Source organism: Piliocolobus tephrosceles, chromosome 5 (genome assembly GCF_002776525.5).
Source record: "Piliocolobus tephrosceles isolate RC106 chromosome 5, ASM277652v3, whole genome shotgun sequence".
NCBI lineage: Eukaryota > Metazoa > Chordata > Mammalia > Primates > Cercopithecidae > Piliocolobus > Piliocolobus tephrosceles.
The window spans coordinates 141,275,820-141,301,789 of NC_045438.1; the positions used below are offsets into that span (position 1 = coordinate 141,275,820).

The window sequence follows — 25,970 nt, forward strand, 5'->3', positions numbered from 1 at the left end:
TTTACCTGAAGAGACAGGAACCACCAGGACAAACATTTGGCATTCACTCCACTCCTTCCCTGTTACTGAAAAACGTCCACTTGTCAAAGTCTGTTGTTTACTTTTCAGGTAACATGAATTAAAATTAAGAAACTAGCAGTTTTCTACTACAGTGAAGCTCCTGAGTACTCAGCTCCAATTATTCAATATTCTTGCAAGGATGCTTTAAAAAGCAAGCCCTTGTCCAATAAGGTATTTAATAGCACTTAGGGACTATTAGATGTCCCATTTCTCTTCTCTTTCATTTCTCTTGATCTCTTCTCACCCCAGTGTAACAAATTGCTATAGGTTTTTACCAAAACGCTGCAGCAGTAGTTGGAAATGAGTTATTTTGCATTATCAAAGTGTTCAATCACATCATCACAGATCACATTTGCATATAACCAAGAGATGGACAAATAACATCTACTGCAGTGATTTTGCAAATTCAGCATAGTCAATGTATCCATCATTGTTCTTGTCATCATCTCTCAAAACACCATCTCTTATGTTAATCAGTTCATCTTCACTCATTAGTGGTGCCTGTTCACTCCCTTTCTCCTTTTGGACATGAGTAATGGCTGTGGAGAGTTCTAAGCCATCAAGCAAATCATTGCCATCATAATCGTGCATTTTGAAGTAATGGAGCTGCAGTTCTTGTGGTGACATCTCCACCTCTGGTTTGTTGATGACACCTTCTGTAAGGTACATGGATGTGTTTTGGTCAAGGAATAGGCCAAGGTGGACATCCAGGCCTGAATGACTCAGCAAGTTTGGCGTGCAGGCACACCCCTCCACTTGTTATATAACCTGTTTGTGTAAGTTCATACTTGGCTCTGAGCCACTATTGTCTGTAAAAGGTTTAATTGTCCTGCTGACACTGTGTGCAGGGCTAAGCTCGGCATGGCTCTTGTGCAGGTGCTGCTGCCCAGAGAGAGAGTGAAGCTACTACCTGTAAGGGAGAATGACCAACTAGCAGATGGGCAGGGGAGCCAGGAACCAGCTCATGCCCATAGAGAGAAAGAGTTAAGCTGCTGACCCTGAAGGCAAGGGAGAGCCAGCCCTTCAGCTGTGTGTGGGAGCCGCTGGCTCAAGCAGTTGAGACAGGGTGGACAGTGTGAGAGACCTGGTGTAAGTGAGCTAGTGTGACTAAGCTGCTGATGAGAGCTATTGCTGAATAAAATCATCTTTCACCTGCCTACTTCCCCTGCCAAGTGTTCTGTTAGCTATTTGCCCAGGGACCCACTCCCTTGGACCTCAGCATGGGCTGGACCTGAATCCTAAACCTAACAATTGGTGATGAGGATGGGATGAGGTGAGTAGGTCTTCAGCCCCTGAAGGCTCCTGGGATGGCTATGTGGCTACAGCATGGGCTGTGGTACCAGGTGGCAACGTGCTGCAAGGATGGGCTTCAGTGGAAACATGGGAGGCAGTGGATGGGTCCCCCGCAAGTGTGGAGAAGGCACTGAAGCACCTGGAAGTGCACAGCACTGAGATGCAGCATGCTTTTTCCGCCAGAGTCAGATGGATGTTTGTGACTTTGTTGCAGGAAGTCCCTGCCCAGTCCTTGTGGGACACACGCAGGGAGGAAGAACTTTCATTACAGGTTCACCCAATGGTCTGCCAGAAAATAGAGCATGAGCAGCTGTTGGGCCCCAAGGGTGGGCCAGAGACCCTCTACTGTGGTGGAGCACACTTCCTATGGTGTCTGTGCTCCAAGTAAGTTGCAGGAGTTAAGCAAGTAATGTTGGTAGTTGTGTACATACTTGGTGCAAGTCATTCGGGAGAAGGATGTTGCTACACAACCTGGTCCTGCCCGAGTGTTCCAGTTCAAAGAGTACCTGCTGCAGTTGGTGGAAGTGTAAAGCCTTTTCTGTGTGATAAGAGAACTGGCCAAGGTGCCCAGTTTGGTAGGGGACACTAGACAACCAAAGGCCATAATGGACTTGGCAATCCACTGGTCCCTGGGCCTGGATAAGTTTCCAGGCAAGGCTGCATAGACAGCTATGAAAGCTGGTCAGTGAAAGTGAAACCTGTGTCTTTGCACCTTGGCATCGGCTGCTTGGCTCTCTACTTATGCACAGTGTATATCTCTTGCATGCCTGAGGACATTCTTGGGCGTGGATGTTTTGCATGACATGGCAGCTGTGCCACCTGTCATGGACTTGATGGACCATATGACAATGGAACTGGGATGGTGCCACTGTGTGGTGGATTTGACCAATGCATTCCTCTCAATCAACATTGCTCCAGAGAGCCAGGAACAGTTTGCCTTCATGGGAGGGCGACAATGGACTTTCATAGTGTTGCTGCAGGGCTGTATGTATAGCCCCATTATATATCATTTTCTTATTAATGATGTTATGTTAACCTCTAGTTCTCTTGCAGGTTTGGAAGTGGCAACACCCCTCTTGCCTGGGATTGGGATGAGGCTGAAACAACCCTTCTGATGACATAAGCCCTGTGGGTAGTTAACCAGGGGTGCCCATTTAAACTAGATGTGCATGTAACCACAAAGTGTTGGCTAGGGCCTATAGCAGTATATGGAGTGCTTGGAAGCGCCAGTAAGCTTTTAGTCCCAACTATGGAAGGGAGCTGAGCCCCAGTGTTCATTAATAAAGAAGCAGTTAGTAACCATATATGCTGCCCTTCAGGCTCACAAGAGTGTGGCTGGACGGGTTACAGTCATGCAGATGGCTTACCCAATAGCAGGATGGGTGTGTTCATGAGTAACGACCCCCTTGACTGGGACAGCACAGACATCCACTCTAGCAAAGTAGGGCATCTACTTAGAGCAGTGGAGTACACTAAGTACAAGTCCCTTAGCAGCAGAGTTGCAAGAGGTCTTGGGACCTGTAGTCCTAATGCAAGATAAGGCCATGAGGCCTGAGGTACCCCTAGACCCTGAGCCTTCATTGTTAGAAAGGGTGTTCTCCTATTCCTCATAGGACATGGTACACAGCTATGTCTAGCTGGGGTGCCACTGCTGCCTGGACTGCTGGTGCAGTCCAGCCTAGCACTGACACCATATGGTTTGAAAACAGGTGTAGATAGAGGAGCAGAGTCAGGCTTATCAATATCACTGTTTTATAGTTCCACATCTTAGCTGACTGGAAAGTCTTCCAGGAGCAGTAATATGCATGGAGCTGTCGTCTCCTATGATAACAATGCCTTCTTCTGGAATACCTTCTGTAGGATCTGCCTGAGACTGTTTCACAGTTAACTTTTTTTTTAGTAAGTGGAAGTACACACTAAAATATTAAATTGGTGCAAAAGTAATTGCGGGTTTTGCCATTGCAATTACTTTTGCACCAACCTAATAATAATAAAAAGTATGGCAAATACACAAACCAGTGACATAGTGCTTTCCTATCAAGTATTACGTAGTGCTATTTTTTTTGAGACTGAGTCTCACTCTGTTGCCCAGGATGCCATGCAGTGGTGTGATCTCAGCTCACGGCAACCTCTGCCTCCTGGATTCAAGTGATTCTCATGCCTCAGCCTCCCAAGCAGCTGTGACTATAAGCGAGAGCCACCACACCCAGCTAATTTTTGTATTTTTAGTATAGATGGGGTTTCACCATGTTGGCCAGGCTGGTCTTGAACTCCTGACCTCAGGTGATCCACCAGCCTCGGCCTCCCAAAGTGCTGGGATTACAAGCGTGAGCCACCACACTAGGCCTTTAGTGCTATACTTTTATATGACGGCAGTGCAGTAAGTTTGTTTACACCAGTATCACCACAAACATATAATTGTGCTATGATGTCACTAGGTAATAGGCATTTTCCAGCTCCATTATAATCTTATGTGATCACTGTCATATCTACAGTCCATCATTGACCAAAATGTCCTTGTGTGGTGCATAACTATACTCAAATATATACAAAGAGCATTTCTTCTGGTATCCAGTAAATATTTCATTACTTAATACACACTACCCCCCTGCTCCAGAGAACCTCACTCCATCCCAAGAACAATCTTCACATCTGCCTTTCTGGACCTTCTACTATGAACTAAATATTTATTCACCAGAGAACCTACTGTATACTAGGTGTTATGAAATATAAATTTTTTTATATCAAAGACATTGTATAATTACATGAAGACAAATGGAGGAATTCATCTTAATTCTATGTATTATAAAAGCTTTGTTTTCCTTGACGAATAGACATATTTTTTTCCTTCTAAAACAATTCAAGCAAATAACCTTCTCATTTTGGTTGCCAGAATGCTCAGTTTGTATCCCTAACTGAATACCTGTGTAGGTTATCATAACTTGTCCTGATCTCTTAGTGCTCATTTGTATGTGTTTTTTGTTTTCTATTTTATTGTATCTTGTTTGCCATCTTGAGTCATTTTTTACACACAATGGAGTGTGTAAAATAGCTATGGCCTATTATGATAAAAGAAATACCTTCTAGCTTATTTGATTGTGATCCTAGTTTTCCATTTCTAGTAATGAAGTTAAAGGCTCTGCAGGGAATAAAATAAAAAGCTATAGGCAAATGTGAATCAGTAGAATCATAACAATTAGAATTTATTGAGCATTTACTATATGTCAGGCACTGTTTTACTACTTTACATAAATGAACTCACTTATTCTTTACAATAGTCTCATGAACTGGAAAACCAAGAGGTCAGCATCCCAGGAGATCTAAAGGAGTCAGTCTAAATAGTCAGTTATACACGTAAATTCAAGGAAAAACGAAATGGGCCAAAACACCTATGAGGTTACCTCATCATTCAAAAGACTAAAAAGATTATGCTGGTAAATTAAACTCTATGCATTTAGATTAAAACTAGAGTCCAGGCTAGCATTATACTATGTATTATATGAAGTTTATAAAAGATTTAGGATGATTTACAACTTCAAAACAGCTTATGTAAAAAAGTACTTGTGAAAGAACCAGAAAACAGTAAAGAAGGTATCTAACACAGGAGAACAATGCAAATCATCACTACAAAGATTTCTAAGAAGGTACGGGACTGAAAGTGTCAGGATATAAGCGTGGCATTTAGAAAAAGGTAGAGAGGGTTTCTGAAATACAAAGAAGAAAGTAGGACATGTAAAAGTGCCAAGGAATGGTTTGAAAAGAAGCAAAGTGTGAGAAGAGGGTATAGTAGGGACAAAAAACAGGCCTGCCCACATGCATTATCTTTGAGAAGAGAAAGGAAGTAAATAAGTAGATCAAACTATGAAAGGCCTTTAGGTTAAAGAAGTTTCCATTTGGGGCAGAGGTCACTGGGAAACTGTAGACTATTTTTTTTAACAAAATAGTAGTTTAGTAAGGAGCTAGATAATGGTAGTGAGTCAACAGTGATCAATTTAGTAATGTAGGCACAAGGTACCAAGAACTTGGAAGCAGCAGTAGAAAGAAAGAAATCAATTATTAATCTATATCAAATAAAGTCAAGTTGATTGATTACAGATGATAAAGAGGAATCAGTGAGCAATAATTACAGGGCATTTAGTGTCTACTCAGTGCTTTGTGATGTTTTATATCAATAACAAGATTTCTGGCAGGTGTGTGGTGGCTCATACCTGTAATGTCAGTGTTTTGGGAAGCCGAGGTGGGAGAATTGTTGGAGTTCAGGAGATGGAGGCCAGCCTTGCCAACATAGTGAGATCCTGTCTCCACAAACAAATTTTAAAATTTTGGGTGTGGTGGTACACACCTGCAGCCCTAGCTACTCAGGAAGCTGTGGCAGGAGCCCAGGAGTTCAAGGCTACGGTGAGCTATGATTGTGCCATTGCACTGGGCAACAGAGTAAGATCTTCTCTCAAAAATAAAACAACAAACAAACCAAGATTTCTGTCTTCAAGAAGTGTATAATCTAGTTGCACTACCTCAAGTTTCATAACTTGATGAAATGAGATTATTCTGGCCTAACCCTGGTCCCAAATCACAGAGCTGATCATTGACAATCAAAGAAATGCTGGGAGGTAGGAAAAGTGTAGATCAGCACAGAATCATGGATCCTGAAAGAAGCTCAAGCTTTAAGGTATAACAGTGGCCAAAAGTGCCAGTGCTACAAATGTCAAGTAGAAAAAGGACTGAGAAATAGGCAGCGGGTTTGTCCTTGAGAGATCAATCTTCCAAGATTGGTGAGGGTCAAAGCCACAGAATATAAGTTTCATGAAGTCTGTAAATGAAAGAAAATTTAAAACAAACAAAACAAAACAAAAAACAGCACAGCATTTGGCAACTTTTTTTCCCAAGATCATGGAGGAACGTCTCCAAGATTTTTAGAACATTCTTGGTAAAAATGTGATAAAATAACACTAGGATTAGTTAGGCACTAGTAAAAAAAATGAGTTATACTTTGAGGAAAAATGCTACTGCAAAAAAGGTAAGAGAAGGAGGAAGATGAGAAAAATCTGTCTTTGCAAGTCAAGAGAATGAATTTGCCTCAACACTATTATCCTCAGATGGTGAGAAGTTTTTGGTCCTGCTCTGAAGCCAGATCCCTCTCTTCTGGTACTAGAGCCAGCAAGTATGAAGACACACACACAGGATTTTCTCTTCATGTGAAGGGGCTGATGTGGTTAGAAAACAGAGAATTACCTGGTGGTTCAGGGACCCACGCTTGATGGAACAGATTAGCAGAGAAACTACAAGGTGTCAGGTAGTTTTATACTCTAAAGTTGGAGCCCTTCAGAATATTAGATTGCATATGTTAGGTTTTTTGAGTCATCCTTTTGTTTTATTGCAAACTAATTTGAGAAAAGAGAAAGAAAGGGGGTTAGGAGAAAAAGTAGGAGGGAGGGAGGAAGGGAGGGGAGAGGAAAGGATAGATGGATGGAAAGAATGAATGAAAGCTTAAAACGGGTATGGGTATCTAATAAAAGAAAATCAGAACAAGTATATATACACTTGAAATATATATATTTCAGTGGTGGGAGGTTAGGTATATATGTTCTTGTGCTAACATTAATAAAAGCTCAGATATTACTCTTTAGTATGAAGGTGCTGATGTCTGATGAGAGTTGAACTCTGACTGAAGGCTTTTCCACAGTCATTACATTTGTATGGCTTCTCTCCGGTATGAATTCTCTGATGAATAATAAGGGATGAGCTTCGACTGAAGCCCTTTCCACACACTCTACACTCGTGGGGCTTTTCTCCAGTGTGGATTCTCTGATGTTCTGTAAGAGATGAGCTTCGACTGAACACTTTCCCACAGTCACCACACTCATAGGGGTTCTCCCCAGTGTGTGTTCTCTGATGTTCAATAAGCGATGAGATCCAACTGAAAGCTTTTCCACATTTACTGCATTCATAGGGATTCTCTCCAGTGTGTATTCGTTGATGCTGAATTATGGTTGAACGGTCACCAAAGGCTTTCCCACATTCATTACATTTGTAAGGCCTTTCTTGAGTATGAGTTCGCTGATGTTGACTAAGGTTAGTGCTTCGGCTAAATGCTTTTCCACATTCACTACATTCATATGGTTTTTCTCCAGTATGGATTCTCTGATGTAGACTAAGATGTGTGCTCCGGCTAAAAGCTTTTCCACATTCATTGCATTCATAAGGTTTCTCTCCAGTGTGAGTTCTTTCATGTTCAGTAAGATGTGTACTCCGGCTGAAAGATTTCCCACATTTGTTGCATTCAAAAGGCTTTTCTCCACTATGAATTCTACTGTGTACAAGAAGGTCTGATTGGTAACTAAAGGCTTTTTCACATTCATTGCATTTACAAGGTTTTCTTTGTGAGAAAAGTCTTTGGTGTTTAATTAAGTCTGAATTATCTTTGGAGTTTTTCCTAGCTATTGGGGATCCATTTCCCTTTGGAATTTTCTGTTGTGTGTCAAGGTTTGGGCTTAGACTAAATTCACTGGATTCAGGTCCTCCATCCCCCATGAAAATTTCTTCAAGTGTCACTGACACTTTTCTGACCACTGTGTTCTCAAAACAGGATTTCTTCTGTGCAGGACATTTTGTCTGCCTTGATAAATGTCCTTTATTTTTATAGGCTTCTTCATTTGTAGGACCCTGAGCAGTATTCCCTCTGAGGCTTTCCATTGCTGACCCTGAAAACTCTAGTTTTTCGGAAACAGTCTGATTGGTGTTGATGCTTTGGTTCAGTTCAAATCCCTCTATCTGAAAGACATTTAAAGTGTAAATGTCATCTGTGTCTACTGTGGAGAGCAAAGAAAATAAACCAGCAGAGAAAAGACAACTAATTTGAATTCATGCATACTAGCAACTTTATATGAGGAGAAAACAAAAAAGGGTAGTGGAGGAGAACAAAGCCAGAAGAGATAAGAGGCAGAATTTTTGCAGTGGGCATGGTGAACACAGAGACATCAAGAAATATCGAAAGAGTTATTGGGTAATATGCTAACCCAAACAAATGGAAATGAGCAGGTGTACCAGCTGATGACAGAGTTGGGGATTAAAAGGTAAAATGACCTTTTATGGTAGCTGATTAGTCATGGAAAATGAGAGCAAGGAGAAGGATGAGAAGAATCGAGACTCTCAAGCATAGAAAAAAGAAATGGAAAAAAGAAAGATAACTTGATCAAGCCCGAATGCAACCATTTTCCTGGGATTGAAAGAGAATAAAAATTTCAGAAATAATAACTACCACACTGCTCTTCCCATTTGCCTCACAACCCTTCTTCCAATTATTATACTTCAGGTATTCTTCTAAAGAAGTCTACAGTCCTAGACTATCAGAGATTTAGCAGAACTTAGACATCATCTAGGCCAACCCACTCATCTGATAGATAGAAAACAGATTGAGTCACTTGCCTACATGACCCAACAAATTGCAAGGGCTTGGACTAGAACTCATCTTCTCAACGTCAAATTGGTGGTCTTCTTATGACACTACTTACCTAGACAGGTGTTTCTGGGCACTGCCCTCTTCAGCTTCCTGAAGATCCAACATCTACTGTTATTCTTCCTCCAACTGGGTGATAAAGTCCAATTCACATGCTGGGGTTCCTGCAGATTAGAAATGTTTTAACACAAGGCTGCTGGTGCTGAAGACACAGAGCTATCCAGAGCTCAATCTCAGTGTTTTTATCTATAGAAAAGGTAGAGTGAGCTTTCACAGGGTCTATGGCAGGAGGGGCTGGAGAAAATGAGTCTCTGAAAGGGACTAAAATTAGATGCCAAAAGACGGGTTACATACACACACACAGGTTACATACACAAACACATACACATCAGAATTACTTATGGCACTTGTTACTCCAGATATCTAAATCTTGCTTTGGACCTAGCAAGTCTGATGGGGCCCAGGCATTTGTATTTTAATAAGTTCACATGACTTGACAAGTTGAATGTCCAGAAAGAGCCTTAGAAATACAGTCTAGGTTGCTTGAACAAAGTGCTAACTTGGACTATCTTCTGCCCCTTAACATTCTTCTCACAGCAGGTGGGTATAAAACAGAAACTCAGCTTCCCATAGGACAGGAGGCCCCTTTTCTCTACAGAGGGGTTGAAACTTCCCACAGATCTCAAGTTTCCCAGGTACTAGACAGTTAGCTTTCCCAGATGACTCTTGTTTAAAAAGCAAACACCTCACATTCATATTGCCTGGCACCAAGTAGTATGTTCATCTCCACACTGACAATGTTGTTTTCCACTTGTATTATAAGAAGTGAGAGCAACAGGGCAGCAAGGACCTCTCCTGGAACACCAACCTATCAGAGTGTCCAGCAGAATATCCTGGCTCCAGCAGCCTTTGTCAGGAAAATAAGATCTGGGAACCTGTGCCTTTTCTTCTTGCCCATCCCTGGACTCTAAATTTCCTCATTAAAGCTTGTTTAACCCCTCCTCTTAATTAACTTGGAGCCCTTGTGTATTAAAGGAGGCAATGAACTGTATAACAGTTCCCCAAATATTTCTGCTCACAGCATAATTTGAGATCCATGAGATTAGGGAGTTAATCTGGCTTCATAAAAATCTTTCCTTTCTCATAGACTGGGACCTCTCAGATGTGGAGGTTAGCCTTGAAGGATATGTGACAAGAAGCCATGCATGGAGAACCTCAAGTAACATGATGATGCCGTCTGTGTTCAGCTTTGCCAAGAATATGCCTTTCAACTGAAAACAGGGAAGATAAAAAGCCCTACTACTGGGATGATGCAGGAGTCAGAATTTCTTATTGTAGAATCTTACATTAAGATCCAATTGCTGTGGGGCACAGTGGCTCATGCCTGTAATCCCAACTCTCTGGGAGGCTGAGGCGGGCAGATCACTCGAGGTCAGGAGTTCGAGACCAGCCTAGCCAACATGGTGAAACCCCATCTCTACAAAAATTAGTTGGGCATGGTGGTGCATGCCTGTAATCCCAGCTACTCAGGAGGCTGAGGCTGGAGAATTGCTTGAACCTGGGAGGCAGAGGTTGCAGTGAGCAGAGATCGCAGCACTGCACTCCAGCCTGGGTGACAGAGTGAGACTCCGTCTCACACACACACAAAAAAGATCCAATTGCATATTTTATGATGCCAACATTCCTAAATAGGAATTTGCCTTACTGCTACCGTGGCTGGCTTCCATTCTTGTAGCTCAGATCCTTAAACTCCTCCATTGTTATCTGATATGGTTTAGATGTTTGTTCCCTCCAAATCTCACGCTGAAATGTGATTCCTCCCCACTCTCCCCTGAAAAAAAGAAAAAAATGTGATTCCCAATGTTGGAAGTGGGGCCTGGTGGGAGATGATGGGATCATGGAGGTAGATTCCTCCTGACTGGTTTAGCAGCATCCCCTTGGTGATAAGTGAATTCTTGCTCAGTTAGTTCCTGTGAGATTTAGTTGCTTAAAAGTTTGGGACCTCCCCTCCCTTGCAGTCTCTTGCTCCTGCTCTTACCATTTGACATGCTTGCTCCCCCTTTACCTTTCGCCATAATTGGAAACTTCCTGAGGCCCTCTCCAGAAGCAGATGCTAGAGCAATGCTTGCACAGCCTGCAGAACTGTGAGCCAATTAAATCTCTTTTCTCTATAAATTACCCAGCCTCAGGTATTTCATTTCCATAGCAATGCAAGAATGGCCTAACACATTATTTTACTGTCAGTTCACTACTACCATTCTCTTTTATTATAGTGATCCTCAAGATAGCATCCTAGGGAGACTTTGGGGGAATTTGTGAGGGTGTTTTGGTTTGTCACAATGATTGGATAGTACTATTAGAATTTAATGGGGGCCAGGGATGATAGACATTCCTGCAGAACAAAGAACTGTCATTTATCCTACCTGACTTTCAAAAAAGTTGTTAATAGTTACCTGAAACTAAAACCTAATAACGCTTTATGCATACATACACTATTTTGCATAGCTTTAATATGTATTGGAAAATCAAGGAAATATACATTTTTTTCTTTCCTTTTTTGAGACAGGGTCTCACTCTATCACCCAGGCTGGAATGCCGTGGTACAATTACAATACACTGCAGCCTTGACCTCCGCAGGTTCAGGTGATCCTCTGACTTCAGCCTCCTAAGTAGCGGGACTACAGGCACACACCACCATGTATGGCTAATTTTTAATTTTATTTTGTAGAGATGGGGTTTCACCATGTTGCCCAGGCTGGCAGCAAACTCCTGGGCTCAAGTGATCTGTCCACCTCAGCCTCCCAAAATACTGGGATTACAGGCATGAGCCACCAAGTCCAGCCAAAATATACATTTTTTTGTTTCAATGTTATTAGGAATTTTTCACCATTTCAGGGAAGTAAAGCCACTTATGGTATTAGATTCACAAATATAATTCATAAATCAGGCTGCATTTGTAGTTGAATTCACAGTGGTTCTAATAGGTGTAAGCATCTATTTCATCCAGTCATTTACCTGCTGAAATGCATATTATTTGATTATCAATCATTTTCCTTTTCCTTCTCCTTCATATTATAGTTAAGGTAACATATTGATACTTTTGAAATTATTTCATAGGTAGGTAGTATTATCTATGAATTTTATTTCAGAATAGTAACGGGAATGGTAGGTCTGAAGGGTAGAGAAATAATTCTCTAGTGCAATGGAACTAAAATATTGACAATTACATGATAGGTGAATACTGCATCTCCCAGTAGGTAAATTACAAAGCCTCTAAAGCTACTAAAGCAAAAGTTCTTGTCCCCAACAGAAGTCTCTGAAGATTTGAGAACACCCATACTGCCATAAGGTAATATGAGAACTAATGGGAATGTTGTACTTATTGGAATATTACTACATTATTAAATATCCCATTCTGGAGAAGAGAGATTGTTAGGAAATATTTAGTTTTTGGAGGCAATATGAAAGCAGGGAGATCCAAAATTTGAAGATTTGTGCAAACTGTCTCACTAGAAGAACCCTGAAATATAGGATATCTAAAAGTAGGCCGAATATCCTGACAAGAGAAAGAACTATGACAGAGTCCTTGGATATGGCCAATTTGAAGTTCACTCTCACGCTTATTAATATTTTAATTATTGTCAAACTGTGCCAATTTGATATGAGACTATCTATAATCAACTAATGTGTATATACTATGTATTAGGCTGTTCTTGCATTGCTATAAAGAAATACCTGAGGCTGGGTAATTTATTAATTGGCTCATGGTTCTGCAGGCTGTAAAAGCATGGTGTTGGCATCTTCTCAGCTTCTGGTGAGCCTTCAGGGAGCTTTTACTCATGACAGAAGGTGAAAGGGGAGCAGGTATATCACATGGTGAAAGCAGGAGCAAGGCAGGAGGGAGGGGCCACACACTTTTACACACCAGATCTCACGAGAACTCACTCTTTATCGCAAGGACAGCACCAAGCCATGAGGGATCTACCTCCACGATCCAATCACCTCCCATAAAGCTTCACCTCCAACACTGGGGATTATAATTCAACATGAGATTTGATGGGGATATATATTCAAACCATATCATTCTGCTCTTGGCCCCCAAGTCTCATGTCCTCACGTTGCAAAATATAATCAGTATTTTTAGGAGACTGCTCAACAGTACCCGAAAGTCTTAAGTCATTCTGGCATTAACTCAAAAGTCCCAAGTCCAAGTCCAAAGTCTCATCTGGAGATGAATTTCTTCCACCTATGAACCTGTACATCACAATTTATTTACTTCCAAGATACAATGGAGGTGCAGGCACTGGGTAAACACTCCCATCAGCCAAAAGAAAGGGGCTACAGGCTCCATTCAAGCTCGAAATGCAGCAAGGCAGTCATTAAATCTTAAAGCTCCAAAATAATCTCCTATATGTCCCACATGTAGGGCACAATGGTGCAAGGGGTGGGTTCCCAAGGCCTTGGGCAGTTCCACTTCCATGGTTTTGCAGAATTCAGCCCCACATTGCTCTCCCAGGTTGTTGAGTGCCTGTAGCTTTTCCAAGCACAGGGTCTAAGCATAGGATCTACCATTCTGGGGTCTGGATGGTGGCTCCCTTCCCACAGCTCCACTAGGCAGTGCAGTGGGGACCCTGTGTGGAGCCTCCAACCCCACATTTCCCCTCTGGACTGCCCTAGTAGAGGTTCTCTAACGGGGCTCTGCCCCATACAGCAGGTTTCTGCCTGGACACCCAGGCCTTTTCATACATCCACTTAAATCTAGGCAGAGGCTGCCAAGCCTCCTTTACTCTTGCACTGTGCACATCCACAGGCTTAACACCACATGGAAGCCACCAAGGCTTACAGCTTCTACCCTCCAGAGCAGCAGCCTGAGCTGTACCTGGGCCCATTGGAACCATGGCTGGAGCCCAAGCAACCAGGATTTAGGAGCAGCCTCCTGGAGTGGTGCAGGGCAGTGGGACCCAGGATCTGGCCCTGAAATCCTTAAGTCCTCCTGGGTCTCTGAGCCTGTGATGGGAGGCATCACCTCTTAGATTTCTGAAATGCCTTTCAGGCCTTTTTCCTGTTCTCTTGACTATTAGCACCTGGCTCCTTTTTAGTTTGCAAATCTTTCTAGTAATTGGTTGCTCCATGGCCTGCTTGAATTTCTCTCCTGAAAAAGCTTTTTTTTCTTTTTTCTCTGCAAATTTTCCAAACTTTTATGCTCTGCTTTCCCTTTAAATATAACTTCCAACTTTAAGTCATTTCTTTCCTCCTACATCTGAGGACAGACAGACTGTTAGAAAGAGCCAGGCTACATCTTCCTTTGCTGCTTAAAAATTTCTTCTGCCGGGCGCGGTGGCTCAAGCCTGTAATCCCAGCACTTTGGGAGGCCGAGACGGGCGGATCACGAGGTCAGGAGATCGAGACCATCCTGGCTAACACGGTGAAACCCCGTCTCTACTAAAAATACAAAAAACTAGCCGGGCGGGGTGGCGGGCGCCTGCAGTCCCAGCTACTCGGGAGGCTGAGGCAGGAGAATGGCGTAAACCCGGGAGGCGGAGCTTGCAGTGAGCTGAGATCCGGCCACAGCACTCCAGCCCGGGCGACACAGCAAGACTCCGTCTCAAAAAAAAAAAAAAATTTCTTCTGACAGATACCCTAAATCAACACTCTGAAGTGCAAACTTCCACAGATCCCTAGGGCAGGGGCACAAGGCAGCCAAGTTCTTTGCTAAGGCATAACACATATGACCTTTGTTTTAGTTCCCAATAAGTTCCTCATTGCCATCTGAGACCTTGTCAGCCTGGACTTCACTGTCCATATTACTATCAGCATTTTTGTCACAAACATTTAACCAGTCTCTAAGAAATTCCAAACTTTCCCTCATCTTTCCATCTTCTGAGCCCTCCAAATTCTTCCATCCTCTGCCCGTTACCCAGTTCCAAAGTTCCTTTCACATTTTTAAGTAACTTTATAGCCAAGCATGCGCCTCAGTACCAATTTGCTGTATTAGGCCATTCTTGCATTGCTATAAAGAAATACTTGAGGCTGGGTAATTTATAAAGAAAATAGGTTTAATTGGCTCACAGTTCTTCAGGCTGTACAACCATGGTGCTGGCATCTGCTCAGCTTCTGGGGAGACCTCAGGGAGCTTTTACTCATGGTGGAAGGCAAAGGGGCATCAGGCACATCACATGACAAAAGCAGGAGAAAAGAGAGGTGGAGAGGTACTACACACTTTTACACAACCAGACCTCATGAGAACTTACGCATTATCGCAAGGACAGCACCAAGCCCTGAGGTATCAACCTGTAAGATCCAATCACCTCCTGTCAGGTCCCATCTCCAACATTTGGGATTACAATTCAACTTGAGATTTGGTGGAGACACGTATCCAAGCCATATCATACTGTATAGTGCAAGAGTCTAAAGTGTAGTTGTTTTTTTATTTCAAATAAGCTCATTATATATACAACTGTATTATGCATTAGATGTGTTAGTGTATGTGACACATATGATAGATACAAACTCCACTAGGGAAACTTTCTACCTAGAAAAAATAAAGAAAGAACTTATGAAAGGAATCTAGAAATGGCCTTTCTTTGGCCTATTCTAAGAATTTTATGAATATTGGCTCATTTATTCTTCACAATAACTCTGTGAGAGGGGAATTATTATTATTCCCGCAATACAAATAAATAGTGTAAGTACAGAGAAGTTAAGTAATTTGGCACAAGGCCAAGTAATAAATCCTAGATTCAAACTCATTATACCATACAGTATGTGTTGCTTCTCAACAGACAGGGAAAGAATACCTGAGTCACACTTTCTGTTTAGGGGCCTGTAAATGGCCAAGAAACTAAACTCCACTGATGTCAGAAGGATATCAGCATGACCTTGACTTCAGAGTGGCGTAGGGGTATAGAGAGTGATGACCTCCCAGAGCCAGTCCCTGAAACGCTGCAGTAAATCTCAGCCACACTCACAGCCTTATCTGTGTAACCTATGGAGTAAAGTCTCTGGCCTTGGCCGCGCATGGTGGCTCATGCCTGTAATCCCAGCATTTTGGGAGGCCATGGTGGGCAGATCACCTGAGGTCAGGAGTTTCAGACCAGCCCAACATGGTGAAACCCAGTCTCTACTACAAATATAAAAATTAGCCAGTCGTGGTGGCACGCACCTGTAGTGCCAGCTACTCAGGAGGCTGAGGCAAGAGAATCGCTTGAACCCAGGAGGTAGAGGCTGCAGTGAGCCAAGACTGTACCACTGCACTCCAGCCTGGTTGACAGAGCAAGACTCCATCATCTCAAAAAAAAAAAAAGTCTCTGGCCTCCACTGAAGTGCAAGTGGCATCCTCAGCACAATTCAGGGAAACATCAGATAGAGGCCCAGAGCTATAGGCACTGACTAGGTAAGCTGGATTTCGGTTATAGCTCCATTAGTAGCTATATAGAAAACAGGGAAAAATAAACAATCTGGTTTTGTGTCTCCTCACCTGAAAAATGAAGATGCTGGACTTGATTTGTCCAAAGCTATCTGATACCCAGTAGTTTAACTTTAGATCCCAAATTTTGAGGCACATAGCCATCTGCCTAGACTAAGGGGAGAGAACTACAATGAATCTACTCTTTTTCAAATCCTCAGAGACATGTAAGATCTCAAGGTCCATATTTCCGATGAAACCATTCAAGAAATAGGCCCAAAAAAGCCTGTGTTCATTAATTAATCTAATGATGAATTAGAGTGAGGAAGTGTTGAAGATATTAAGAACAGACAACAGAAGGGGGCGGAGCAAGATGGCCTAATAGGAACAGCTCCAGTCTCCAACTCCCAGCGCGAGCAACACAGAAGACCGGTGATCTCTGCATTTTCAACTGAGGTACTGGGGTCATCTCACTAGGGAGTGCCGGACAATCGGTGCTGGTCAGCTGCTGCAGCCCGACCAGCGAGAGCTGAAGCAGGGTGAGGCATGGTCTCACCTGGGAAGCGCAAGGGGGAAGGGAGTCCCTTTTCCTAGCCAGGGGAACTGAGACACACAACACCTGGAAAATCGGGTGACTCCCACCCCAATACTGCGCTTTGAGCAAACGGGCACACCAGGAGATTGTATCCCACACCTGGCCGGGAGGGTCCCACGGCCACGGAGCCTCCCTCATTGCTAGCACAGCAGTCTGCCATCTAACCGCAAGGCAGCAGCGAGGCTGGGGGAGGGGCACCCGCCATTGCTGAGGCTTAAGTAGGTAAACAAAGCTGCTGGGAAGCTCCAACTGGGTGGAGCTCACAGCAGCTCAAGGAAACCTGCCTGTCTCTGTAGACTCCACCTCTGGGGACAGGGCACAGCTAAACAACAACAACAACAAAAGCAGCAGAAACCTTTGCAGACGCAAACGACTCTGTCTGACAGCTTTGAAGAGAGCAGTGGATCTCCCCACACGGAGGTTGAGATCTGAGAAGGGACAGACTGCCTGCTCAAGTGGGTCCCTGACCCCTGAGTAGCCTAACCGGTAGACATCCCCCACTAGGGGCAGTCTGACACCCTACACCTCACAGGGTGGAGTACACCCCTGAGAGGAAGCTTCCAAAGTAAGAATCAGACAGGTACACTCGCTGTTCAGCAATATTCTATCTTCTGCAACCTCTGCTGCTGATACCGAGGCAAACAGGGTCTGGAGTGGACCTCAAGCAATCTCCAACAGACCTGCAGCTGAGGGTCCTGACTGTTAGAAGGAAAACTATCAAACAGGAAGGACACCTATACCAAAACCCCATCAGTACATCACCATCATCAAAGACCAGAGGCAGATAAAACCACAAAATTGGGGAAAAAGCAGGGCAGAAAAGCTGGAAATTCAAAAAATAAGAGCGCATCTCCCCCTGCAAAGGAGTGCAGCTCATCGCCAGCAATGGATCGAAGCTGGTCAGAGAATGACTTTGACGAGATAAGAGAAGAAGGCTTCAGTCCATCAAACTTCTCAGAGCTAAAGGAGGAATTACGTACCCAGCGCAAAGAAACTCAAAATCTTGAAAAAAGAGTCTAAGAATTGACAGCTAGAATAATTAATGCAGAGAAGGTCATAAACGAAATGACAGAGATGAAAACCATGACACGAGAAATACGTGACAAATGCACAAGCTTCAGTAACCGACTCAATCAACTGGAAGAAAGAGTATCAGCGATTGAGGACCAAATGAATGAAACGAAGCGAGAAGAGAAACCAAAAGAAAAAAGAAGAAAAAGAAATGAACAAAGCCTGCAAGAAGTATGGGATTATCTAAAAAGACCAAATCTACATCTGATTGGGGTGCCTGAAAGTGAGGGGGAAAATGGAACCAAGCTGGAAAACACTCTTCAGGATATCATCCAGGAGAACTTCCCCAACCTAGTAGGGCAGGCCAACATTCAAATTCAGGAAATACAGAGAACGCCACAAAGATACTCCTCGAGAAGAGCAACTCCAAGACACATAATTGCCAGATTCACCAAAGTTGAAATGAAGGAAAAAATCTTAAGGGCAGCCAGAGAGAAAGGTCGGGTTACCCACAAAGGGAAGCCCATCAGACTAACAGCAGATCTCTCGGCAGAAACTCTACAAGCCAGAAGAGAGTGGGGGCCAATATTCAACATTCTTAAAGAAAAGAATTTTCAATCCAGAATTTCATATCCAGCCAAACTAAGTTTCATAAGTGAAGGAGAAATAAAATCCTTTACAGATAAGCAAATGCTTAGAGATTTTGTCACCACCAGGCCTGCCTTACAAGAGACCCTGAAGGAAGCCCTAAACATGGAAAGGAACAACCGGTACCAGCCATTGCAAAAACATGCCAAAATGTAAAGACCATCGAGGCTAGGAAGAAACTGCATCAACTAATGAGCAAAATAACCAGTTAATATCATAATGGCAGGGTCAAGTTCACACATAACAATATTAACCTTAAATGTAAATGGACTAAATGCTCCAATTAAAAGACACAGACTGGCAAACTGGATAAAGAGTCAAGACCCATCAGTCTGCTGTATTCAGGAGACCCATCTCACATGCAGAGACACACATAGGCTCAAAATAAAGGGATGGAGGAAGATCTACCAAGCAAATGGAGAACAAAAAAAAGCAGGAGTTGCAATACTAGTCTCTGATAAAACAGACTTTAAACCATCAAAGATCAAAAGAGACAAAGAAGGCCATTACATAATGGGAAAGGGATCAATTCAACAGGAAGAGCTAACTATCCTAAATATATATGCACCCAATACAGGAGCACTCAGATTCATAAAGCAAGTCCTTAGAGACTTACAAAGAGACTTAGACTCCCATACAATAATAATGGGAGACTTCAACACTCCACTGTCAACATTAGACAGATCAACGAGACAGAAAGTTAACAAGGATATCCAGGAATTGAACTCATCTCTGCACCAAGCGGACCTAATAGACATCTACAGAACTCTCCAACCCAAATCAACAGAATATACATTCTTCTCAGCACCACATCGCACTTATTCCACAATTGACCACATAATTGGAAGTAAAGCACTCCTCAGCAAATGTAAAAGAACAGAAATTATAACAAACTGTCTCTCAGACCACAGTGCAATCAAACTAGAACTCAGGACTAAGAAACTCAAGCAAAACTGCTCAACTACATGGAAACTGAACAACCTGCTCCCGAATGACTACTGGGTACATAACGAAATGAAGGCAGAAATAAAGATGTTCTTTGAAACCAATGAGAACAAAGATACAACATACCAGAATCTCTGGGACACATTTAAAGCAGTGTGTAGAGGGAAATTTATAGCACTAAATGCCCACAAGAGAAAGCTGGAAAGATCTAAAATTGACACTCTAACATCACAGTTAAAAGAACTAGAGAGGCAAGAGCAAACACATTCAAAAGCTAGCAGAAGGCAAGAAATAACTAAGATCAGAGCAGAACCGAAGGAGATAGAGACACAAAAAACCCTCCAGAAAATCAATGAATCCAGGAGTTGGTTTTTTGAAAAGATCAACAAAATTGACAGACCGCTAGCAAGACTAATAAAGAAGAAAAGAGAGAAGAATCAAAGAGACCCAATAAAAAATGATAAAGGGGATATCACCACCGACCCCACAGAAATACAAACTACCATCAGAGAATACTATAAACACCTCTACGCAAATAAACTAGAAAATCTAGAAGAAATGTATAATTTCCTGGACACTTACACTCTTCCAAGACTAAACCAGGAAGAAGTTGAATCCCTAAATAGACCAATAGCAGGCTCTGAAATTGAGGCAATAATTAATAGCCTACCAACCAAAAAAAGTCCAGGACCAGATGGATTCACAGCTGAATTCTACCAGAGGTACAAGGAGGAGCTGGTACCATTCCTTCTGAAACTATTCCAATCAATAGAAAAAGAGGGAATCCTCCCTAACTCATTTTATGAGGCCAACATCATCCTGATACCAAAGCCTGGCAGAGACAAAACAAAAAAAGAGAATTTTAAAGCAATATCCCTGATGAACATCGATGCAAAAATCCTCAGTAAAATACTGGCAAAACGGATTCAGCAGCACATCAAAAAGCTTATCCACCATGATCAAGTGGGCTTCATCCCTGGGATGCAAGGCTGGTTCAACATTTGCAAATCAATAAACGTAATCCAGCATATAAACACAACCAAAGACAAGAACCACATGATTATCTCAATAGATGCAGAAAAGGCTTTTGACAAAATTCAACAGCCCTTCATGCTAAAAACGCTCAATAAATTCGGTATTGATGGAACGTACCTCAAAATAATAAGAGCTATTTATGACAAACCCACAGCCAATATCATACTGAATGGGCAAAAACTGGAAAAATTCCCTTTGAAAACTGGCACAAGACAGGGATGCCCTCTCTCACCGCTCCTATTCAACATACTGTTGGAAGTTCTGGCCAGGGCAATCAGGCAAGAGAAAGAAATAAAGGGTATTCAGTTAGGAAAAGAAGAAGTCAAACTGTCCCTGTTTGCAGATGACATGATTGTATATTTAGAAAACCCCATTGTCTCAGCCCAAAATCTCCTTAAACTGATAAGCAACTGCAGCAAAGTCTCAGGATACAAAATTAATGTGCAAAAATCACAAGCATTCTTATACACCAGTAACAGACAAACAGAGAGCCAAATCATGAATGAACTTTCATTCACAATTGCTTCAAAGAGAATAAAATACCTAGGAATCCAACTTACAAGGGATGTAAAGGACCTCTTCAAGGAGAACTAGAAACCACTGCTCAGTGAAATAAAAGAGGACACAAACAAATGGAAGAACATACCATGCTCATGGATAGGAAAAATCAATATCATGAAAATGGCCATACTGCCCAAGGTTATTTATAGATTCAATGCCATCCCCATCAAGCTACCAATAAGTTTCTTCACAGAATTGGAAAAAACTGCTTTAAAGTTCATATGGAACCAAAAAAGAGCCCGCATTGCCAGGACAATCCTAAGTCAAAAGAACAAAGCTGGAGGCATCACGCTACCTGACTTCAAACTATACTACAAGGCTACAGTAACCAAAACAGCATGGTACTGGTACCAAAACAGAGATATAGACCAATGGAACAGAACAGAGTCCTCAGAAATAATACCACACATCTACAGCCATCTGATCTTTGACAAACCTGAGAGAAACAAGAAATGGGGAAAGGATTCCCTATTTAATAAATGGTGCTGGGAAAACTGGCTAGCCATAAGTAGAAAGCTGAAACTGGATCCTTTCCTTACTCCTTATATGAAAATTAATTCAAGATGGATTAGAGACTTAAATGTTAGACCTAATACCATAAAAACCCTAGAAGAAAACCTAGGTAGTACCATTCAGGACATAGGCATGAGCAAGGACTTCATGTCTAAAACACCAAAAGCAATGGCAACAAAAGCCAAAATTGACAAATGGGATCTCATTAAACTAAAGGGTTCTGCACAGCAAAAGAAACTACCATCAGAGTGAACAGGCAACCTACAGAATGGGAGAAAATTTTTGCAATCTACTCATCTGACAAAGGGCTAATATCCAGAACCTACAAAGAACTCAAACAAATTTACAAGAAAAAAACAAACAACCCCATCAAAAAGTGGGCAAAGGATATGAACAGACATTTCTCAAAAGAAGACATTCATACAGCCAACAGACACATGAAAAAATGCTCATCATCACTCGCCATCAGAGAAATGCAAATCAAAACCACAATGAGATACCATCTCACACCAGTTAGAATGGCAATCATTAAAAAGTCAGGAAACAACAGGTGCTGGAGAGGATGTGGAGAAATAGGAACACTATTACACTGTTGGTGGGATTGTAAACTAGTTCAACCATTATGGAAAACAGTATGGCAATTCCTCAAGGATCTAGAACTAGATGTACCATATGACCCAGCCATCCCACTACTGGGTATATACCCAAAGGATTATAAATCATGCTGCTATAAAGACACATGCACACGTACGTTTATTGCGGCACTATTCACAATAGCAAAGACTTGGAATCAACCCAAATGTCCATCTGTGACAGACTGGATTAAGAAAATGTGGCACATATACGCCATGGAATACTATGCAGCCATAAAAAAGGATGAGTTTGCATCCTTTGTAGGGACATGGATGCAGCTGGAAACCATCATTCTAAGCAAACTATCACAAGAACAGAAAACCAAACACCGCATGTTCTCACTCATAGGTGGGAACCGAACAATGAGATCACCTGGACTGGGGAAGGGGAACATCACACACCGGGGCCTATCATGGGGAGGGGGAGGGGGGAGGGATTGCATTGGGAGTTATACCTGATATAAATGACGAATTGATGGGTGCTGACGAGTTGATGGGTGTAGCACACCAACATGGCATAAGTATACAAATGTAACAAACCTGCACGTTATGCACATGTACCCTAGAACTTAAAGTATAATAATAAAAATTTAAAAAATAAAAAAATAATAATAAATAAAAATAATAATAATAAAAAAGAACAGACAACTGCCATATAAAGAATAGTCCCCTTGGCAAAATTTGGCAGACTCATCTAAGAAGGGATGAATGTGTCTCTGCTTGCCAAGATGGAACACACTTTCAGAAAAGAGAGAAGAGTACTTAATTCATGTGGAATATGGATCTTATGGAGAGGTAGACAGTTGCCTTTCCATCATCTGCCTCCACTTGGTTTTATTTTTAATGAAAGGCAGAAATGGGCAAAGGTCATAGTCTAAGGCATCCAGAATCTCTGTCGAGTAATATCCACATCTAGCCCTGTTGAATGCAACCCTAAGGATTAGAAGTAAAATGATTGGGAGGCTGAGGCGGGTGGATCACCTGAGGTCAGGAGTTCAAGACCAGCCTGGCCAATATGGTGAAACCCCATCTCAACTAAAAATACAAAAAAATTAGCTGGGCATGGTGGCAGGCCCTGTAATCCCAGCTACTTTGGGAGGCTGAGGCAGGAAAATCGTTTGAACCCAGGAGGTGGAAGTTGTAGTGAGCCAAGATAGTACCATGGCACTCCAGTCTAAGCGACAAGAGTGAAACTCTGTCTCAACAAAAAAAAAAGTAAAATGAATGCCCAAAGTAATCCTATCTCCTCTCAGATATAAAGAAAATGACAATGGACACTTATGTCTGGGTTTCATCTTTTATGATAAAAGACAGATCTGAACCAAATCCAAACTTTCTCTAAACTCTTTAGGTGATCCAACCTCTTTGACATTCTCTTCATATGGGGTATGAGTTCAAAGACACTATGGTACTAGTCTCCTTACTTCTTCCTGAGGGTCAAAATAGAAGACAGATGACACTGCTTATAGCTGTGCTTCCTTGGTCAAGTCACCTTTCTGAAAAATCTTGCCCCACATTATAAAACACGATTACTAGCATGGGCTTGTCTTTTCTCACAAAGCTTTTGTGAATACTGCAAGTTAAACTATGGGAAAACATGTACAATAAAGAATGATATATAGTATAAGGGAGATGATGCTATTGCTGTGCTCATCTCACATCAACGAATTTGAAAACTGTGATGGTATATGTTTAAGGAAAGATGCTGTCAGAGGATTTATGAGGCTCCCTTCAGCAGCTACTGCTCTGGAGCATGGAGAGATGCATTCTTTTTCCTGGCTTTGGAGGATGTATATAAGATGGGAAAGGGAAGACTAGTGGATGTGACAAAAGTTTCAGGGATAGCCCCCAAACATATTTCACAGAGGCCAGGAGGTTAGGGCCTGTCTCCACAATATTAGGCCCATACCTTTTTCCAGAGTCCATCCAAGGGATTCCTCCCTCTTGATGTGGAAAGTTGCCGCTCCTTTTATCCTTTCTTCTTCACACTTTCATTATTTGAGTCACCTTACTGCTCTCTGGATACCATATTCCCACAAAATCATTATTCTCTTAAGTGGTCACAACATGCTGCAGCCCTAGCGAACCTGGTGGTTTGCTATTCCTTTATGTGACTCTAACTTTCTAGCACTAACAGCGCTGGCCACCACTGTTACCCTAATTATCTAAAATTCTTTTGACATTGCCAGTCTCTCCTATAATAAATTCCTGATCCAGGGATAATTCTCCTTTATTTTCTACCCCCTTCAGAAGGAAGAAGATTTTGAAGAGTCTGGAATAGGGCTTCTCCGGGTGCTTTGTTTTGTGGCACTAGGTTGATTGCTTCCTGGAGCCTTTGCCAATTCACAAAGCAATCAGCAGAAGTGCCTAGGCAGCCTCAGTTTAACCACAGAATAGAGAAAATCTTGTCCTACCAAAGGTGATCTTCAGGTAACAATGTTCACAGAAATTGGTTCAAAGCACAAACTCACACATAAAGCACAAATTCACCACAAAGATCCACAGTAACTGTCAATACACGTACAACAAATAATTAACAACTACTTTATTCAAGTACCAACCTTCATCACCAGAACCAAAAACTAAGGACTGGCACTCACTAGCCTCTGTAACTTAAGCAAGTAATTCTTTTCTTTTCTTTCTTTCTTTCTTTTTTTTTTTTTTTTTGGTGCAGGGGAACGGAGTTTCACTCTTCTTGCCCAGGCTGGAGTGCAATGTAGTGGTCTCGGCTCACTCCAACCTCCACCTCCTGGGTACAAGTGATTCCCCTGCCTCAGCCTCCCGAGTGGCAGGGATTACAGGCGCGCGCCACCACTCCCACCCAATTTTTGTATTTTTAGTAGAGAAGGGGTTTCACCATGTTGCCCAGGCTGGTCTCGAACTCCTGACCTCAGATAACTCGCCCACCTTGGCCTCCCAAAGTGCTGGGATTACAGGCGTGAGCCACTGCCCCCCGCCGAGCAAATACTTCATCTCTGTGTGCCTCAATTTCCTTACCTGTAACATGGGGATAATAATAGTACACTATTTCATAGGGTTGATGCGAGGATTAAATGAATTAATGCAGGTAAGAACTCTTGGAGCAGTGCCTGCACTCAGTAAGCACCAGGGAAACACCCCAGTACCGAAGCCCTCCCTCGCCCAGCTAGAGGGGAAGCAGGGTGCAACCCTGCTCTTTCTCATCTCCCAGGGATACACCCGGGGAAAACCACTGGCTGTCACTGCCACAGAGGAACTAGGCTGGCCTGCCCGTGAGACGAGCGCTGGGGTCCCTCTCGACCCCTAGCCACGCAGCGTCCCAACCGTGGAGGTACCTCCTGACCCGACCTGCAGCCAAACCACCCGCGACCCTTTCGCCCGTTTCCTTCGAAGAAACCGTGTTCCCACTTTCCAGAACCTCCAAGAACACCCACCTTGGTCCCGGGGCCTGTAAGCCCCACTCACCGGCCGCCTCCGGCCGAGTACCCCCGACACACCCCGGGCGGATCCGGCACTTGGAGCGGAACTTGAGTGCGCCGGGATTGGGGAAATCGGAAGGATTAAAGAGAAACCCACGCGTCGAATCGCTGCTCCAGCGCCCATCAGGTTTCCTAGGATCACAGGCAGTCTTCCACTTAGGCTGCTGCTGATCATGCTCTGCTCGGTATGCGGGGCCAGGCATTGTCTGAGAAGTCGCTTGGACCTAAGTCTCCTGACGCCGACGACCAGTTGTAAAACAGACACCACACTGAGAATGGGCAACCTATCAGCGGCGGTCGCAGCTCTGCGCCTGCGCCCGAGAGCCAGCGATAGCAGGGCTGTGCTGGGATTCACTTT

The 25,970-nt window shown here is 42.8% G+C and overlaps 1 protein-coding gene and 1 pseudogene across 1 annotated transcript; both read right to left on the reverse strand.

Annotated features, from left to right (window-relative positions):
• Nucleotides 1–444: 444 nt before the first annotated feature.
• Nucleotides 445–787, reverse strand: LOC111525895 (annotated as a pseudogene).
• Nucleotides 788–4,535: 3,748 nt separating this feature from the next.
• Nucleotides 4,536–25,923, reverse strand: ZNF391 (zinc finger protein 391). Its single transcript, XM_023191620.2, has 3 exons — nucleotides 25,568–25,923; nucleotides 8,865–8,973; nucleotides 4,536–8,124 (listed from the first exon to the last, which is right to left on the reverse strand). The coding sequence occupies exon 3, from the start codon at nucleotides 8,044–8,046 to the stop codon at nucleotides 6,970–6,972; it is 1,077 nt and encodes a 358-aa protein (XP_023047388.2). The 5' UTR covers nucleotides 8,047–8,124; nucleotides 8,865–8,973; nucleotides 25,568–25,923; the 3' UTR covers nucleotides 4,536–6,969.
• Nucleotides 25,924–25,970: the final 47 nt, after the last annotated feature.

Excerpts from the sequence above, each read along its gene's own strand:
- ZNF391 (XM_023191620.2), bottom strand. The coding sequence starts at position 8,046 with ATGGAAAGCCTCAGAGGGAATACTGCTCAGGGTCCTACAAATGAAGAA.